Source organism: Myxocyprinus asiaticus, chromosome 32 (assembly GCF_019703515.2).
Source record: "Myxocyprinus asiaticus isolate MX2 ecotype Aquarium Trade chromosome 32, UBuf_Myxa_2, whole genome shotgun sequence".
In the NCBI taxonomy this organism is placed as follows: Eukaryota; Metazoa; Chordata; class Actinopteri; order Cypriniformes; family Catostomidae; genus Myxocyprinus; species Myxocyprinus asiaticus.
This window is the reverse complement of record NC_059375.1, coordinates 39,324,601-39,342,415: the sequence shown is the minus strand read 5'-3', so window position 1 is coordinate 39,342,415 and position 17,815 is coordinate 39,324,601. Positions and strand designations below refer to the sequence as shown.

Genomic DNA, 17,815 nt, shown 5'->3' with positions numbered 1-17,815 from the left:
AGGGCTGAAGTTATTTTGTGACAGGGATCAGTGTACATGTGTGAGATATCAGGGCTTACAGATACTTCATAAAAATGGCCACAGGTGCAGATATATGTGCACAAAAATCAAGTTGGTACTTCTAGAAGCAGAAACAAATGTTTGACTTGGGAGGAATAAAACTCAGAATCACTGTGACATTTTTGTTTTGTTTTTTGCCCAGCAGATTCCATGTACCACCCTACCATGTGTGATTGTGTCTGTTTTTTACGGGCTTTTTATTTTTTTTTTTTGCCTAATAAAATATCTTATGTATGTGTTACTTCAAGTATTATAGTAGTAGTAATAATAATAATAATAATAATAATAATAATAATATATATATATATATATATATATATATATATATATATATATATATATATATATATATATATATATATAATCAAACTAATTATTTTTAGAGTGTACTGTATATACACCAAATAAAATATAGTAAAAAAAAAATAAAAATAAAAAAAATCTAAAAAGAATATATAGTATAAATAAATATTTTGTTATATAATATATACTATATGATATAAAAGATTTGATCTTGATATTTACTATTATATACATAAATAAATAAATAAATTAAATAAATAAATAAATAAATTATACTGTAAAAAAAATATCAATAATAGTAAATATCAAAATAAAATCTTTGGCCAGTGATCAAAGGCTGTATTTGAATACACCAACTCAATATATAAACAGTATCTAAGGAGACCATTGGGTTATTTATTTGCTCCCCAAAAACTAAAGTCAGTGCATTTATGAGATTAATTAAATTAATATTGTATAATAAATACACGTTAATATGTTTAACACAGATAAAGTTCTAATAAGCAGTTTTTAGTTGAAAGGCCAAGATTAAACTGAAACTTGAGGAACCAAAGATGCTATTTTTTAGTTAATTAAGATGCTATTTGTTTGATTCTTATCAGTTATTTAGAATAGGAAGACCTTTGAATGAAAGCAGGTGCAAACAGCATAAATTAGTTGACATAATGTCATCTACTGTTTTGTATGCATCTGGATTAAACAGATAAGCTGAGATACCTTCCCAGGTGTCACCTGATTGGGATGATTTGATAACATGCTAAAATAGGCCTCTAGTTGGTCAGCGGTTTTCTGTTAAATGCTTGGTCCATATTTTGTTTAGTTAGTGCATTTGATAATTTTATATAAATAGTTAGACTTTGCATAGCCAGACTTTTGACTTTTGTGTGCAATATGCATCAGAGGGTCAGTGAACGGACAATGAGGGGTCTGGGACGATTTTGCGGAAATACAGACGTGTCACACAGGTGAATTTAGAGATTTAGCTCTTCGTATGATTTTACAGTTATGCATTTGGCAGATGCTTTTTATCCAAAAAGTGACTTACATTTCATTCAAGGTTTACATTTTTATCAGTTTGTGTGTTCCCTGTGAATTTAACCCATGTTCTTGCTGTTGCTAGCACCATGCTAGAGCTACAGGAACATAATTACAGTACATCATTATCAGACCATTACATAAGACAGCACAAAATGTGTTGAAATAGAAAACCTCTTGGTAGCAAGAGCACATGTATACTTTATTCTCCACATGATGAGTGGATTTTATGAAAGACATGAAAACTTACAACTGCTAGAACAGACTGTGCTTGCAGGAAATGACTGCAAAGTGTTTGTTTAGTGGATTTTGTTCAGCAGTACCAGGGGGCCCACCGCCTAAACACACCTCCTGGCCAAACTGAGATCTCTTGCAGTAAATAAAAAGCGACTGATACTGCACTGTCTTATGAATATTGCATAAGTACATGTTTTATTGGGGGGGGGGTAAACACATGTAAACAGTAAAGTTTTTTTCTCATGAATTTGCACATTTTTACTTGTACAACATTTCTCACTAATGAGGAAATTTTAATATGAAGTTCACATAATGTGTGAAAAAATAGGATAGCTTTTTATTTTAATTTTCTCCTTCTTTTATTTATAACTTCACCCAACCACAACCATATCTAGGGACCAGAATATCACAGAAACATAAGAGTGGACTCAACCACCCAGAACACCCTAGCAACCACATAGCAACCACCCAGAACACCCTAGCGACCACTCAGAACACACTAGCAGCCACTCGGAACACACATTGGCCTGGCAAAACACACTAACAAAACACACTCATGCCAACTTGTTTTGTATGGCAAGCACCACTCACATTTTCTTCAGAAAATTTAGTTGTGTGAAAGAATGGGAAAATAACCATGTAATATTCCCCATCATACGCTATTTGTCAATGAGACTGTCTTTGACACAATGTGTTATAGATTTTTCTGCTTTAGAGTCATTTCCATTGTCACATCAATGGAAGAATTTGGCAAATTGAACAATGTTGTTTACATTTCCAGAATTCCTGTCCCTTGTTAGTTTTGCCATCTCATTTGTGCATCTTGACCGACATAGATTCTGTTGCATTATCGCAGCAGCACAGTGCACCTGAGTTCTATCAATCCTGCACTTTCCATGTTTTGTTTCTGAGATGGGTTTGACCCTAAAGCATTCATTTTCATTGTGTATTCGGGAGATATACAGTACTTAGCGCTCCAGTCCTTTCTGTCACAGATATGGCCACTTTTGATTTCCCTCCAAAGAGAGAAAGTGTGTGATTTATTTTTAACCTCCTGAGACCCCGTGTCCACATATGTGGACATTACGTTTTGGCTTCGCTTAGGCTATGCATAATTAAATTTCATTTAAACCAACTGACCTCAGTTCATAAGACTCTAGGCTGTCATTAAAGGGTTAAACCTTTGATGCACCGAGTCATGTGACAAAACAACACAGCGCTGATCTCAGCTGAGTTTGTCTTTGGGAGAAACAGCAACAAAACTAAGAAACCATGGTAAGAAACCATTTTATGTTTTTACATGAAAACCTGTTTGAGTCTCTAGTTTCATCTGATATGCCATTTTAAACATTTCATTGTTTTATCGCAAAACGGCACAGTGTTAAATACAATGACCACGCACATGCACTATAGGTTCATTTTCCTTAAAATATCCTATATTCAATGTGCATTATCACATTGAGGATCAGTGGATGCATTCAAAATCTGGAAAATTTTGCGTTCAGAGGCTGTATACGGAGTTAGGATAAAAGTAAGGTGTATTGGTAACACTTTACAATAAGGTTCCATTTGTTAACATTAGTTAACAATATTAGTTAACATTAACTAACAATGAACAATACTTATTAAGCATTTATTCATCTTAGTTAATGTTCATTTCACATGTAGCAATACATTTTTTAAATCAAAAGTTGTATTTGTTAACATTAGTTAATGCACTATGAACTAACATGAAATAAGAATAAACAATAGTATTTTTATTAACTAACATTAACAAATATTAATACATTATTTTAAAAAAATTACATTGTTAATTTTTAGTTCATGATATCTAATGCATTAACTAATGTTAACAAATGGAACCTTACTGTAAAGTGTTACCGGTGAATTTCAAACTGTTCTGAGACCAGTGCAGACAGACAGTACACTGAAGGTTAAGTCATTCTCTAATTAGGGTGTAATGGATCAAGGGACCATCATATATCTTGCCTATGCAGCCAAGTGCAATCTGACTTTCTATACAGTAGCTTGGTATTTTTTAAAATTTTACAACTTAGTCCTGTACATTACATATACATTTTTAGGAAAACCATTTGGTCTATATATATATATATATATATATATATATATATATATATATATATATATATATATATATATATATATATTTGCATGTTTCTTACAGGCTACTAGTTACAAATCAAAAAGAGGAATGGAAAATGCACACAGCTGTCACACTCGGGTCTCAGGAGGTTAAGTCTGTAAGTTAGACCTGTGGCTCTCAACCTGGGACAGAGGGGGCCTCAGCAAATGTGCAAGGGGGCCACAAGATTATTTAAAATTATTTAATATAAGGTATATTAAAATCATATATTTATATATATAGTCATGTATTCCCTGTGTTTTTGCTTAGACTTTTATTTTGAAATTCTTGTTTAGTTCCCCGTTCCTATTAATTTTATAGTCCTTTGTAGTTTCTTTTCATGATTGGTTTTTCCCTGATTGTTTTGTCCAGGTGTTCCTTGTTTCCTTTTTTGCCCATTTGTATTTAAGCCCTTGTTTCCCCTGGTTTCTATGTCAGTTTTGCATGTGTTGTTATGTTCTGTGCTTGGTTTCCCGTGTTTTGTTTTTTTATACTGAGTTTCTTTGTTTATCCTTTTGTTAATAAAGCTGTGTTTATATCCTCATTCCTCACCTGCCTCGTCATATATATATATATATATATATATATATATATATATATATATATATATATATATATATATATATATATAAATCAATAAAATGCTAAAAACCGATGGAAAAAAAAAACATAGATAAAAAAGCGTGAACGTTTGAAATTGTCTTGCTGAGCTGCAATGGGGGGAGTGGCCATAGGCTCTTGCACCTGAATATTTAATCATGTAGGTCCGGGAAAAGTACAGGGGCTTGTGTGGAGTGCAAATAGTTGGTAGTTAATATGGGTTGCAGTTGTGTTTACAGTTTATAGAGGGCACAGTGTTCTTTCTAATTATGATGTGTAAAAGTTTCAACTGAAAAAAAAAGCAAAAATAAAATGTCAGGCTGGCCAGGATGCTCAAACAGACAGAGCAATGTTTTGATTGTACCGTAAAACCACAGTGTTCACACTTTTTGGGGTAGTCAACCAATAAATCACTTGTATTAAACTCGAATAAGGAAAAATAAGCCTATTATACATTAACATGAAAAAAAAAAAAAGGCACCAGTTCGAGAGAGATACAGAGAGACACGCGGCTGCTTTGTGTGTGCGTCTATGTGTTTTATGTTATGTTTCAGTTCTTTTAAGCCATTAAAGTTATGTTGACTGTTCTGCCGGTTTCCGCCTTCTCCTTGCCCTCCTTACCTGTTACACTCCCCCATAAAACAGTTTGCCAGCACACTGTCTGCTGTCCCCGTGCTTATTTATAGCTGTGTTTCATTCAAGTGACATTGATGGAGAACGGCTGTTGACTTTTCCTCACCAGTGACTTAGTTCAATCAGCCTGTGTGAGGCACAAAGGGGAACGCAGCACCACTAACGATGCAAACACGCTCTGGTTCTGTCACCTGCTAAATGAGTGCTGGGCCTCAATGCCAATATCTGAATTCCCAGTGTTTGTTAAATGTCTCTACTGTACATGTTGCTAGAAGAGATTGTAAATAACTCATGGTGAAAAAAAAATCACTTGTTTATTAAGGGTCAAAGTTTACATAAGGGGGGATTTTATGTCAGAAAAAAGCATGCACACTTTTTCTGCTTTTCTTTTCTGATTTGAGAACATTTTTTGGACTCAGCACCTTACCTTTACCTTTCAAAGTAAAACATTACTTTGGTGTGCAATTGTTTTTAAAAACACTGGGGATTTAATCATGTGGCAGATTATTAGATTTGGGAGGGAAAGACATGACTTATTTACTCTTCGATGATTGATAGTATTTTAATGGGTTTTGCAATTCTTTAGACACAATTGCATGAATCTCACAAAGCAAGTTAAGAAAATGTTCAGGTCGTGTTTGACCCCAAAATTAAAAGATAATATATATATATATATATATATATATATATATATATATATATATATATATAATGAAGCCTACTTTTAGGGCCATTAGGAGATTTTGCATTATGACATTAATTTCCAACCCGTTCTCATTCCCTAAGCATCCAGTTTTTATGCTTGTGCAGAAGCCGTCCACATCTGCATGATGACACCAAAAGTGCCCCCTGGCATCCTCATACTGACACGGTGAGAATCCCCTTTGTTTTCAATGAGAAAACGTTGTCGTCAGTTATCAATCTTTGAATATTATTTATGTGCTAAACCTCAATGTTTTATAATACTTATGAATATATTAGTGTGATATTACATTATACAATCATATAATATTTTAGATCCGCTAACCCAACCCCATTTCTAAACCTAACCGATAATCAAGAATATAAAACATGAAAGAGACGCTTTGATATACATCACACTATTTATAGATATTTTTAAGAGCACAACCGCACATTTATGCCTACACCTAACCAGTTCTCAACAATAGTACAATAGTACAAACAACAGATAAAGTACAATCACGATAATTTATTTCTAAAAATGCGCTATAATAATATTCCAAACCATAAGATGGCATTGTGTGAGTAGCAGAGTGAAACTGAAGGTTTTAATCGGTGAAAACATTTCCCCTCCATGAAGGAACTGTCATCCTGATTCTACCGGCACGTCTCATTCAAAAAAAATGAAATAACCGAACTTGAGCTCGTCACAGTCGGTCACAAGACATGTGAGAGCCAATGGCATAATCGCTGAGTCTCTGATGTCAAACCTGTGTCATTACGCTTGAGGCGGCAATTTCTGAATGCGTTATAATGAAACTTGTGCAGGATGTGTTACGGTGGACGCCGGGTGACCGTGATCGACGACTAAAAACTTTTGTTCTTCACATAAAATGATTGTAAGACTCGGAATACACCCGGAATGAAACGGGTCAGTTCTGCAGTGCAGGATGTGTACAGACAGATTAAATATCAACCACTGTGAATAAATGTTGCTGATTTCAAATGAAATGAAAATCATACCCCCAACATATGTCACGATGACAAAATTGTACCCCAACGTATAATTAAACAAGGCTAAAATTTGAATGGCCATTCGAATTCAGTCAGTTGACTTCATAGGTTTCACGTTGAAAAAAATACATGGCACTGTATGTATATATATATATATATATATATATATATATATATATATATATATATATATATATATATAGTAGAACTATAAAGATGCCCTATAATAAAAAAAAAATAAAATAAAATAAAAAAAAGGAATTTTGCACAAAATGTTTTTACCAAATATTTTATAGTATTTTATTTTATGTGGATAAATAGTAAAAAAAAAAAAAAATGATATACTCTATATACTTAATGTATATAGTGATATATAATTAGATTATAGGTGATTATAGTGTATCTTAATGGTCGTAAAAATAGACAATTTTATATTTGCTAAATATAATTTCTTAATTTGTACTTTTTTATTTTGGAGTGAAATATGCTATCCATCTATCTATCCATCCATCCGTCCGTCCATCCATCCATTGTGGAAAAAATAAGTGACTCCTAAACCTATAGTAGTTATATCATCAAAGAAATTAGGTGGTATGGGGGGAAAAAAACGGAATAATAATATATGAATATCTTCTTCCACCAAATCCGTGTCTAAAACAAGTGCTAATTAGAGTAATATAAAAGAGGCAAGTGAGTTAAAGGTGAATGAATGAACATTACATTTATATAGTGCTTTTCTGACACTAGATTCAAAGCACTTTACACAGTGAACGGGACTCTCCTCAACCACCACCAGTGTGCAGCATCCACCTGGATGATGCAACAGCAGCCATAGTGTACCAGTACGCTCACCACACACCAGCTATTGGTGGAGAGGAGATAGTGGAGTTATGGAGCCAATTAATGGATGGGGATTATTATGAAGCCATGGTAGATAAGGGCCAATGGGGGGAATTTAGCCAGGACACCAGGGTTACACCCCTACTCTTTATGAGAAGAGCTCTAGGATTCTTAATGACCACAGAGAGTCAGGACCTCAGTTTAACATCTCATCCAAAAGACAGTGCCTTTTTACAGTATATTGTCCCCATCACTATACTGGGTCATTAGGACCCACACAGAGCACAGGGTGAGCATCCCCTAATGGCCTCCCTAATACCTCTTCCAGCAGCAACCTTAGTTTTCCCCAGGAGGTCTCCCATCCAGGTATTGACCAGGCTCAACCCTGCTTAGTTTCAGTAGGCAACCGGTCTTGAGCTTCAGGGTGATATGGCTGCTGGCCACATCACCCTGTAGGTGATAAAATGCTCTTGATTGCATTGTTATTTTTACAGAAGTTAACAAGGTCTCAACCTCCCTGCAGAGGTGTTATAATAAGATCACATGTTAATAGTCATTACGGTATTTTTATTTTGCTTTTCTATAATGTCCAGACTCTGGAAGACAACTGGACAACATAATTGAATCTATTTGTTTCAATCAATTTGCATCAGCAGTGTCCCTGCAAATTTGTATTTGAGTGTCCCCTTCTTGACGCCTTCATACTAAAAGCAAAAACAAAACTGGTTATTAATGAACCTATTTTAACAAATAAAATTATTTTCAAATATACATAATTATCCACTGTACAGTATATGTTGTCCACAAAACAGTGAACAGTTAGATTTATCCCCAGGTTTGTGGGGGAGTGTGAAATCATCCACATTATTTTTTTTTACACAATGTATGGATTTTATTCGAATATCAACCAAATCAATAAATCAATAAAAATATTTGCAACAAAATATGTTTGTAGTTTTAAAACTCTGATTGAGGTATTATTGTAGAAATTAAATATGGTTAAATTACAAAAAAAAAAAAAAAACTGATCAGTTGTTACATGGTAACAATATGGAATTTTTGTGTATTGAATGAACTGACTGAAAACACCTTAGACTTGCATTTTATCAGGAATAAATTAAATAAAATCTATACATTATAAAAAGCAACATAAATTGAATGCAGTCACCAACATCTAAACAGTCCTCTTCCAATTAAATTTACCATCTTTTGATACAGTAAACTGAATCCACTCACTCCATTTTACTAAAAATATATGTACAACTTTGTGAAGAATTAATTAATGAAGAACTAATCACTTTAATTTTACAATATCATGTCAAATTTAATTACAACAAACAGTTTGACAACATTTGAAAAAATAAATAAAAAATAAAAATAAACTATCAATACACAACAACACTTAATCATTCTCACAGATGCAGTGAAGAATCGGTCTTACTCATACATACTCATTAGACAAAATGTTTTCACATCTACGGTCACTTTTAAGTCACAGCACTAGGCAAATCAACATTTATTAACAATTATTAAAAAATCATTTTCTTCCTGTGTGCACAGGTCAATGGCTTTATATAGTTTTGTGTACTTCTATTCAGTCAAACTCTGTATTCATGTTCAGCATTGCGATTCAGACACCTTGTTAAACTCAAACTGAAGATAAAGAGCTTCAATATGAAACATATTCCAATATAGAGAGTTCATTAACAAACCGCTGACCTGTAAATACGTCACTTTGATTGAACCCGATTGAGCTGGTTTAAAAATCAGTCACTGAAAAGCAAACAACACTGACGTAGGTTCCATCCTTTGTCGATTGGTCAGATGCATGGACAGATATTATCACTGTATACAATGTTCCTGACCATGTGATGAACAGTGTCAGGGAATCAGTTCACAGTACTCTATACAGTTAATTTCCCTGTCCACAGACCCTCATCTCATCTTTCTCAGCCGCATTCTGTTTTCTTTGTCCCGTTTTTTCAACGTGTTGATGAACTGGGTAAAAAACAGCTCCTGGTCTTTCCTCTTCAGAACTTGTTTGAATCGTGGATCTTTCCCATACTTCTCAGAAAATTCTTTAAACGTTGACCTACGAAGGAGAACATAAAAATAGGAGTTCCTTGGGGTTATTTATTACCCTGCTGAAAAACAGCTTAAACCAGCCTAAGGTGTTTATCTGGTCAGGCTTGTCTGCTTTGATGGTTTTAGAGGGGTTTTGGGCATTTGTCAGCAGGTCAGACTGGGAGACCAGCTACACTGGAAAACTGGAGAAGCAAAATGACAAATTTATTCTTAAACTATATAAAAAACTGAAGTGACTTTTTGCACCCAGGTCTGAATAGCACTTGCCACACAGCGCAGCTATTTTCACCCCAATAGTCTAGTGGAAGCATAGATATTTATGACAAAATGTGTTGTATGCATCACTACAGTGGTGTGGGGCATAACGGCGGTGTGAATGTGCCTTTTCGTGTGGGCGACCCAGGTTCAATTCTGACTTTGTCCCATTCTGTTTCCTGTCTTCACTCTTAATATTTTATTTAATACTAATTATACACACACACACACACACACACACACACACATATATATATATATATATATATATATATATACACACACAAACTATGCAACTAGATGTAATATAGATGTGTGTGTGTGTGTGTGTATATACACACATCTATATTAGATCTAGTTGTATCAAGGTGCTTTGAGTTGACACATCCAGTCAACTTAACATATTAAGTTGTGATTCTATTAACTTGTACTTAAGTTGAATTACAAGTGTATTTGTCATCTCAACTCACTTAAAAAGTTGTCTGAAAAAACAAAGACTTGCCAGCTACCAGCATGCATTGCAGCATGAATAAATAATGAGGTTAGTGTTGTAGGTTTGTTTTCTTGCTATTTGCAGACTTTATGTGTGCTGCTGTTGTTGTTTTTGTCATTACTGTTGATTAATAATTGGTTTTGCAATGTTAAGAGCTTATCTTTTAATTAATTATGTTTGCTGATTATAACTATTACTGAGGTTTGTGTATTAAGTGTTTATATCCATATGCCTCTTAATCAAACTACGTAGTATGCGTGTAGCCTGTGTCTCTCAAGAAGAGGCCATCCTGCAGTGCGAAACTTGCAGGGTGTACTTGACAATTAAAGTTAGGTTCACTGAACACTAACTTTACAGTGGTAGGCCTTAAATTTTAGTAAACTAAGGGTGGTTTCACATATAGTATGTTTTCAGTGAACCAAACCCATTTCGATTAAAGGGAACCAGCCACAAATGACCTCTGTGCTTTTGGTGTTCACAATGTAAGTGGACTTAAAAGAGGACCTAGTTTATTTTTTTGGTCCTCTTTATATTAATGTGGTCTCAGACTCCTTAAGAACTCAGACCCCATTGCAGCTAGAGCTGTCACGATTATGAAATTTGACTGACAATAATTTTTCATAAATAATTGTGATTATTATGATAAGCAATTGTCATACAAATTGTCATACTACTTAAGGTTCACGTATGCTTATTACAGATAGGCCTACACCTTAAGTAGTAATTTATAGATATTTAACTTGAAATCATATAATAAAATGGGGCTACATGATTACCTTGAAGTCTTTAAAAAAATATTGCATTTTTCATTAAAAATATTGCACAGGGATAGAATTACACAAAAAAGTAATATTTTATTAGTTTTATCATTAATGAAACCCAGACAACACCAGCAATTATATTACATTATGCAATAGTAATACCGTATACTGTAATTCTGTCCTAAATTCTTCACTCTCTCGCATTATGTTAAGGCTCTCCGATAAAACCTACAAGCCTCCTGAGGTGGTCTGAGTATGGTTCACTTTTGGTCCTTTTAGGGGGTCTGAGACCACTTGGGTTGTTCACATATACACATCTGAGAACGCCTGGAGTGCTCAAACGAACTAGGTGTGAAAACGTGTGAATTAAAATGAAGTTGTTATAAATCGTACCTATCAGTTTCTTGCCATTTAACGAGAGGCCATGTTTATATCTGCATTTTTATTGATTTTATTGTATTTTTATTTACTTTTGTTGACGATTCAGCGATGGGACTTTGAAGGGGTCAAATCATCCATTTTTATTTTTCCGCAATTTATGGATTTTATTAGAATATCAACCAAATCAATAAATCAATCAACATAAATGCAACATAAAATGTTTGTAGTTTTAAAGCTCTGATTGAGATATTATAGTAGAAATTAAGTAAATATAGAAATTAAAGATAATTCAATTACAAACAGACAAGGAAAATAAATTGGGATTGAACAGAATTCACATCTACACTGAAATGTTTTCACAACTACATCTAATCAATTCATATTACTTTTTAATTTGTGAGATAAACTTATCCAGTGAAGTCAGTTCAACTAAAAAAAAAAGCCCATGCAAAAAAGCCTCTAAATATGAGTTGAATCAACTTTTGAAATTTTGTAAAATTACAGTGATTTCCTGCAGTTTTATATTTTGGCGGAAAACATAGTTTTGATGCAATTAACCACAGTGTTACTACAGTAATATGTTGTTAACATGGTAACCATGTTAAATGTTGTAGTTACTATGATTTTACTAGAAAATACCATGTTGATACTATGGTTACTGTAGTAAAACCATGGTTCATTTTAAATAAACACAATAAACACCATGCAGTAATGCCCCTATACTGTACGTTAGTATTTAAAGGAATGTTCCAGGTTCAGTACAAGTCGACAGCATTTGTGGCATAATATTGAGTACCACAAAAATGTATTTTGACTCGTCCATCCTTTTCTTTAAAAAAAGCAAACATCTTGGTTCCAGTGAGGCACTTATAATGGAAATGAATGGGGGTCAATTTTTTAACATTCATTTATCATCATTGTAAGTGCCTCATTGAAACCCAGATTTTTGCTTTTTTTATAAAGAAAAGAAGGGGTGAGTCGAAACAAATTTGTGTTGTAATCAAAATTATGCCACAAATGCTGTCGACTGAGCTTAACTTGTATTGAACCCGGAACATTCCTTCAAATAGGGATCCAAATAGTATCTGCCACTGAATTGTATTTTGGCCCTATAAATCATCAAAGATAGAACACTCTTCCAACTCTCATCCGGCCAATCCAGGTGCAGCTTCTCCACTGCATGTGTGACGATCTAGATTAGCTTTTTGTAAGCCACAGAGGGCCTGGAAATCTGTCCACTCAGAGACAAGGTCTTGGCCTGGCCACCGGCGAACTCCTCAGAGTCTGAAGCCAAGTACAGTATATAAGGCATCCTCATTCACCAGCCTGAAGGAGATCGTGCTGCAAGCCTTGGGGCTGGGGTAAAAACTCTTGCGTGCAAGTTCAACGGGTGAACATCGCGCTGAGTCAGGAGAGAGTGAGAGGGAGAACCAAAGGTCGGCCTGCTGCTCACTAACCATCTCCTCAGCCTCTGCATCGCCTCCCCATGGATCCAGCTGGCATGCCACACTGGTAGACATGCGGCTGGAAAAATGGGGAGTACACAACCTACTCAAATCCCTTGTGAAGGAGGTGAGCCTCATGTCTGTACATTCATCACTTTGCAATGCAGGCAATCCGATTCCTGCTAGTGCAATATCTGCGTGGGGAAATCCTAGACAAGTCATGCATTTTTTTATGAGTATTTTCGCCTACGGTGTACCGCATACATGGAGGCACACACTTTCTGAACAACATCCTTGTGTTGCCACTCAAAAGGGAGAATTTAAAACCTCGCTTCAGCTTGAGTCGCAAGAACAACATGGGCTGCACTTGAAGTGAACTAAATCTGAGTAGATGGCTCAAAAGGAGCCCATTACATAACTCCTTATTAGGCGTCACTTAAGCGCCATCAGCAAATAAATTTCCGTGATTCTGTTGTGCTTCAGACCATTGTGACCACAAGGAGGTGTTCCCATTGCGTCAGCTACTGAAGCAGCATCAAAGTGAACTACAAAAGAAATACTAAGTAAATGTTTTCTTTTATTTTATTTATTTTTTTATTTTTTTGCAGTGTAGACCAGCTTAAACAAGAATAGACCAGAAAACCACTTAAGGCTGGTTTTAGTGTGATTATTCAGAATTGCTCTATCCACAATTGTTTTGTGAGGTGTATACTCTAATAGAGGTTTGATTGCCTTTGTTTTCATGGCTTGACTTGACAGTCATCTCAGTGGAACTATAGAGACCCTCAGGATGCAGCACAATTTATCTTTTGTCTTCTCATTTGTAGGCTACAATTTTCTAGTACACGTGAAAATACATGTACCTACTACACGAGCAGTGTGTTCTCTCTGTAATTTCTCTGTCTCAGTGTAAGCTGCTGCTCTGTGTCCTGAAACAAAGGCTTACTGTGTCATTCACAGCCTTGTTTCACAATCAATCATTCTGAAGGATTATTTTAAGTTGGATATCTTTGGAAGTACAGTATTAGATGACTGTGGCTTTACATGTGATTTTACTGTCTTCCTTATATATATATATATATAAGGAAGACAGTAAAATCACATGTATATATATATATATATATATATATATATATATATATATATATATATATATATATATATATATACACACACACACACACACACACACACACACACACACAATGGTAAGAATTAAATATAGATAATTTACATTTCCTAAAAACTAAATTGTGTGCTGCTTGCCTGTGCTAAACTTACCCCCACAATATTTATAACACACAATGCAAGTGCTTGCTGTTGCTATGTGGTTGCTAATATGTTAAGTTATGCGGTTGCTAGGGTGTTACGAGTGGTTTTTAATGAGATGTTATGCAGTTGCTGGGGTGTTCTAGATGGTTTTTACAGTGATATGTTGTTACTAAGGTGTTCACAGTGGTTTTTAGTGTTGCTATGGGGTTGCTAAGATGTTCTGAGTGGTTTTTAGTGTAATGCTATTAGGGTTGCCACCCGTCCAGTAAAATACGTGATTGTCCCGTAATAAATACGGGATTGTCTCATAAAATACGGGATTGTTCCATATTTAAAGATAAAATGATGCATCCCGTATCGAATCAATACGGAACGCGATTTGTCCCGCATGTGACAAAGATGGCGTCACGGTGAAATCGTTCCAGATCGCTAATTTAACACTGATATAAGTTGGAAAATTTGCCTATGGTGGGTAAGGGAAAAGTCCACACATTGTGCTAAAATGTGCTAATACTGTGGAGGATGTGGTAAGGGACCATCTGAAAAGTCCAAAAATAGTGCTAAAACTGTGGATTTGTTTCTATATAAATGTTCAGTAAGATCAAACAATGTATGAAAAATGAAATAAAAACAAGTACAGGTGAAGCAAAAAAATAAACAAATAAAATAAAATAAAGACAAATAATTTAAAAAATAATAAAAATAAAACATTAAAAAACGTATAAACCAACCAAAATGTATACATAAATAAGATAAAGAAGACAAATAATCGAAGAAATAAAAATAAATATATTTTTATCATATAAAAGATGTATTTTTTTATAAGTCATGGGTCAGGAATGTTCTCATTTTAGCATATAAGAAAGGATATACCTTTTTTTTATTAATAACGCATATTAACAATGCATTTATTGCTAAAACTATGGAAGATGTGATTAGGGGCCATGATGTAGTGTTGCTATGTGGTTGCTAAGATGTTCTGAGTGGTTTTAAGTGTGATGTAATGCTGTTCATAGGGCGTTGTGGGTGGTTTTTATAGTGATATGTGGTTGCTAAGTTGTTCCGTGCAGTTTGTAGTGTTGCTATGTGGTTGCTAAGGTGTTGTGTGCGGTTTGTAGTGTTGTTATGTGGTTGGTAAGATGTTCTGAGTGTTTTTTAATGTTATGCCATACAGTTGCTAGGGTGTTCTGGGTGTTTTTTAGAGTGGTATGTGGTTGGTAAGGTGTTCTGCGCGTTTGTATTGTTGCTATGTGGTTGCTGTGATGTTCTGAGTGTTTTTTTTAGTATGATGTCATGCAGTTGCTATTTTGTTCTGGGTGTTTTTTAGTGTGTTGTTATGCATTTGTGTTGCTATGTTCCTGTGTTGCTATTTGTGTTGTGTTTAGTTTGTAGTGTTGTTATGTGATGTTATGCAGTTGCTAGGGTGTTCTGTGTTTAGAGTGGTATGTGGTTGGTATGGTGTTCTGTTTGGTTTGTAGTGTTGCTACGTGGTTGCTAAGATGTTCTGGATGTTTTTTTAGTGTGATGCCATGCGGTTGCTTTTTTGTTCTGGGTGTTTGTTTTTTTTTTTTATATTGTGTGTGTGTGTGTGTGTGTGTGTTGCTATGTGGTTGCTAAGGTGTTCTGAGTGGTTTTAAGTGTGATGCCATGCGGTTCCTAGGGTGTTCAGCATGATTTTTAGAGTGATATGTTTTGCTAAGGTGTTGTGTGCGGTTTGTAGTGTTGCTAAGTGGTTGCTAAGATGTTCTTAGTGGTTTTTAGTGTGATGCTCTGCAGTTGCTATGGTTTTCTGGGTGTTTTTAGTGAGTTTATTTGCATTTGTGTTGCTATGTGTTTGCTAAGGTGTTTTGAGTAGTTTTTAGTGCAGTGCTATGCAGCTGCTAAGGAGTTGTGAGTGTTTTCTAGTGTGGTTATGTGGTTGTTGAGATGTTTTGAGTGGTTATAAGTTTGATGTCATGTGGTTGCTATGTTGTTCTGGGTGTTTTTAGTGTGTTGCTATGCATTTGTGTTGCTATGTGGTTGCTAAGGTGTTCTGAGTGGTTTTAAGTGTGATGTCATGCTGTTCCTATGGTGTTCTGGGTGGTTTTTAGTGTTGCTATGTGGTTGCTTAAATGTTCTGAGTTCAGTTCAGTTCAGTTTCAGTTCTATTATTTATCCTCACAGGAAATTTCATTTGCACAAGTGTCACATTAAAAACATCCAAACACACAAGTCAATAATAAAATGAGTATTAAATCAGTATTCATGTCAAGAGCAATTGGGATTTGTCAGAATATACTTAAATAGGGTACATACATTATACAAAATAAAAATACATAACAGATCAAAACTAAAATGAATTTAACATGCCAACTGCTACAGGGAGTGGTTTTTAGTGTGATGTTACGCTGTTGCTATGTCGTTCTTGGTGTGTTTAGTGTGTTGCTATGCATTTGTGTTGCTTTGTGGTTGCTAAGATGTTCTAAGTGGTTTTTAATGTGATGCTATGTGGTTGCTAAGTAGGGTTAGGTATTGAGAACCGGTTCCGAATCAAAAACACTTATACATCATTTGGAGTGGTTACTGAAGTAATCTTATACTGATGCGCAAGTTATGAATGTCCAACCTGAAATTAAATAAGAACTGTGGAAGTCTCACAAGACTGAAGTACAACATTAGATTACATAACACAATCTAAACCGTCTCTGGAACTGTTACTGTTTATTTAATGTTGTACTTCAGACCTGTGAGACTTTAATCAAGCAGTACAGTTACTGACTGGTCGTTCATATGACAATGTGCAGTTAAAGATACACAAGTTTTATTGTAAAAGTGGAATTTTTAAAAAATTAATGAATGAAATATGCTTTTGGAGTGTTTCATACAGTTCCCTATAACATTTCCATCTACATGATTTATTTAATATGTTATCTTCCTTAATATATCCTATATCTATATCTATCTATCTATCTATCTATCTATATATATATATATATACAGTATATATAGTTTTTCTTTGAGGACAAAGAGTTGTGAATATTAATATTAGAGCATTGACTCACGTCCCTGCTGTTCATTACACTATAAATGAATCAATAAATAGAATGCAGTAAAAGCAAAAGCAGGTTTCTGTTCAACTTATCAAAAGGCAAACTTCAAGCCAAGAGCTATAATCCCTGCAGTGACTCTTCTGTGTTTGAATTCACATCAGTGAGAGACCTCCGGGAGGAAACAAGGTTATCAAATACACAAACATGGAGCCAGACTGCAAAGTCCATCAGTTATTAACACCTTTGCTGAATAGATAATCTGTTCTACAGCTGACTTTTATAAAGGCATTGGCATCGGCAAAAGGTTTCAGTGTTCAAGTTCACACTTATTTAATCCCATACTGTATAAAAACTCACTTGGATGTGATTTTTGACTCCTCTAGCAGTTTTCTGTATTCTTCTTTTGCATGCTGGAGTTTGCACTTTTTCTCTTTGTACTCCTCTTTAATTCTCGCTTTGACAAATTGATCAAAAACCTGTGAACAAATGGGACAAATGTGATAATTGTTAGACATTTTTATTTTTTTTTTATTATTTTTTTTGTTTGG

The 17,815-nt window shown here is 34.6% G+C and overlaps 1 protein-coding gene across 1 annotated transcript in view; it reads right to left on the bottom strand.

Moving 5' to 3' along the window:
- Window positions 1–8,439: 8,439 nt before the first annotated feature.
- LOC127423643 (transcription elongation regulator 1-like protein) overlaps window positions 8,440–17,815 on the bottom strand; it is a 130,925-nt gene continuing 121,549 nt past the window's right edge. The window contains exons 13-14 of the mRNA XM_051668145.1: window positions 17,625–17,743; window positions 8,440–9,638 (exon numbers count right to left, since the gene is read on the bottom strand). Of these exons, the coding sequence (XP_051524105.1) occupies window positions 9,482–9,638; window positions 17,625–17,743 (276 nt within the window). The 3' untranslated portion in view covers window positions 8,440–9,481. The remainder of the gene's footprint in view (window positions 9,639–17,624; window positions 17,744–17,815) is intronic.